This window comes from Austrofundulus limnaeus, unplaced genomic scaffold (genome assembly GCF_001266775.1).
Source record: "Austrofundulus limnaeus strain Quisiro unplaced genomic scaffold, Austrofundulus_limnaeus-1.0 Scaffold1695, whole genome shotgun sequence".
Classification (NCBI taxonomy): Eukaryota; Metazoa; Chordata; class Actinopteri; order Cyprinodontiformes; family Rivulidae; genus Austrofundulus; species Austrofundulus limnaeus.
This window is the reverse complement of record NW_013954097.1, coordinates 9,633-11,297: the sequence shown is the minus strand read 5'-3', so window position 1 is coordinate 11,297 and position 1,665 is coordinate 9,633. Positions and strand designations below refer to the sequence as shown.

General features: G+C 35.4%; 1 protein-coding gene across 1 annotated transcript in view; it reads left to right on the top strand.

Annotated features, from left to right (window-relative positions):
- Positions 1-1,665, top strand: part of taf1c (TATA-box binding protein associated factor, RNA polymerase I subunit C) — a gene marked incomplete at its 3' end in the record, with an annotated part of 8,539 nt that overhangs the window by 1,206 nt on the left and 5,668 nt on the right. Inside the window, 4 exon segments of the mRNA XM_014033319.1 lie at positions 841-952; positions 1,044-1,093; positions 1,207-1,308; positions 1,444-1,511. Of these exon segments, the coding sequence (XP_013888773.1) occupies positions 841-952; positions 1,044-1,093; positions 1,207-1,308; positions 1,444-1,511 (332 nt within the window).

Sequence of the window (1,665 nt, the reverse complement as noted above, 5' to 3'; positions counted from 1 at the left end):
CCGCTATTTAAACCGGAATGTCCGGTATTCAAAAAGTTCATATCATAACAAAAATAAAATCGGTATTCGACACAAAACGGTATATCGTCCAGCACTAGGTAATATACTGTCTAATGAAAAAAATACTCAGGTGAGAGTGAAATAAAATTAAAAATTATGTTCCATCCTCAATATCTCTTAAACCACAGCAGCTGTTTTAATACTGACACTTCTGATGAAATCTACCAAGTGCTTTATTTTGATACCAAGAATATTTAAATAGAGTTTGTAAATCCTGAGATACTCAGTTACACATTTCAGCTGGGATTTTGAGAAAAAACTTCAAGAAAAGRCCTTGGTGCTTAAGAGGTTAAGACACCTTCTGTTCTGGGTCAAATTGACCCACTAATTAAAAACCAAGACAAAAATGTCAAATGAACCTTTTTCATTTTATATGTAAATTATGCCTATTAAGACAAATAGAGAAAGTTTCATGCAGAAAAAATACTTTGAACTATTTAAAAAAATTAAACTTTAAAACGGGTCAGTTTGACCCGAAACATAACAGGAGGGCATCAAAAAGAAATAAAGCAACATTTGACATTATTTGAATAGTGACTGCATTAAATGACACAGATTTAATTAGCGTTAGCGAAGCTAAGATTCTTATTTAGCAGATTGATGGTTAGTGAAGCTAGCTTCTTGGTTAGCTGTGCCCACCACAGTAAAGCACGGTGGCGGCAGTATAGTGTTATGTGGTTGTGCAGCTTTTCACTCTGTTAATTAACCAAAACAAATATTATTTTATATAAATGCTGCCTTTTGACAGGATTCTCTAACAGTTTGTGTTTGTGATTTCAGTACAACCCCAGTTCTGTCCCCAAATGGACGTTTATGTCCAAACATCAGGCTGGAGGACAGACCTGGAACCCGACAGAACCTGTGGTGATCCCACTCCTCTCTCCTAAAAAAGGTAAAGCCCCCTGTAGCCCCCCAGTGCACCATTCTCTGAATCAGATAAGTTGTATTTATTGGATATAAACTTTATATTAATTTTTTTGCAGCTTTTCTTTGTAATCTGACTCCTCCAGATCCACTGGAATTCACAGAACATGTACGAAKCACCAGAACCGCTCAGATTTAGGATAGTTTATATCAAAACAATATGTTTATTTCTTGTTTTTAGATGGTCCAGATCATATTGTTGTTGATTGTTTTTATGTTTAGATGCAACACTTCTACCTGAACTACGGCCACGATGCCTTCGGCTGCATGAGTGACCTCCTGGGAGAACATTTTTACTTTGGATARGGGAAAAAACATAAAGAGGTGAGTTTTATCATCATGTTAATAATATTAGAATACACGAAACGAAAACGTTGATTATATTTTAAAACATATTTTTATTTAGAGTTGGAGTTTACTCTTTAATAAGACACACTTTTGGTGTTTTTTTTCCTACAGAAACATCGTCGAGGTTCCGTCAACATGTGGACAATAAAAAACTTTCTTGAAAAGATGAAATATAAAATGTGAGTGTCACACAATCAGGAGGTCTGGATGGAGGAACCACAGGTTTTATTTTAGCTGTTTGTTCATCTAAAGGTTCGGCTCATTTAGCAGCAGATGGCTGCATCAGAGAACAGAAGGAGTTTTGAATGTCGATTTTCTGCGCAGTATATATAT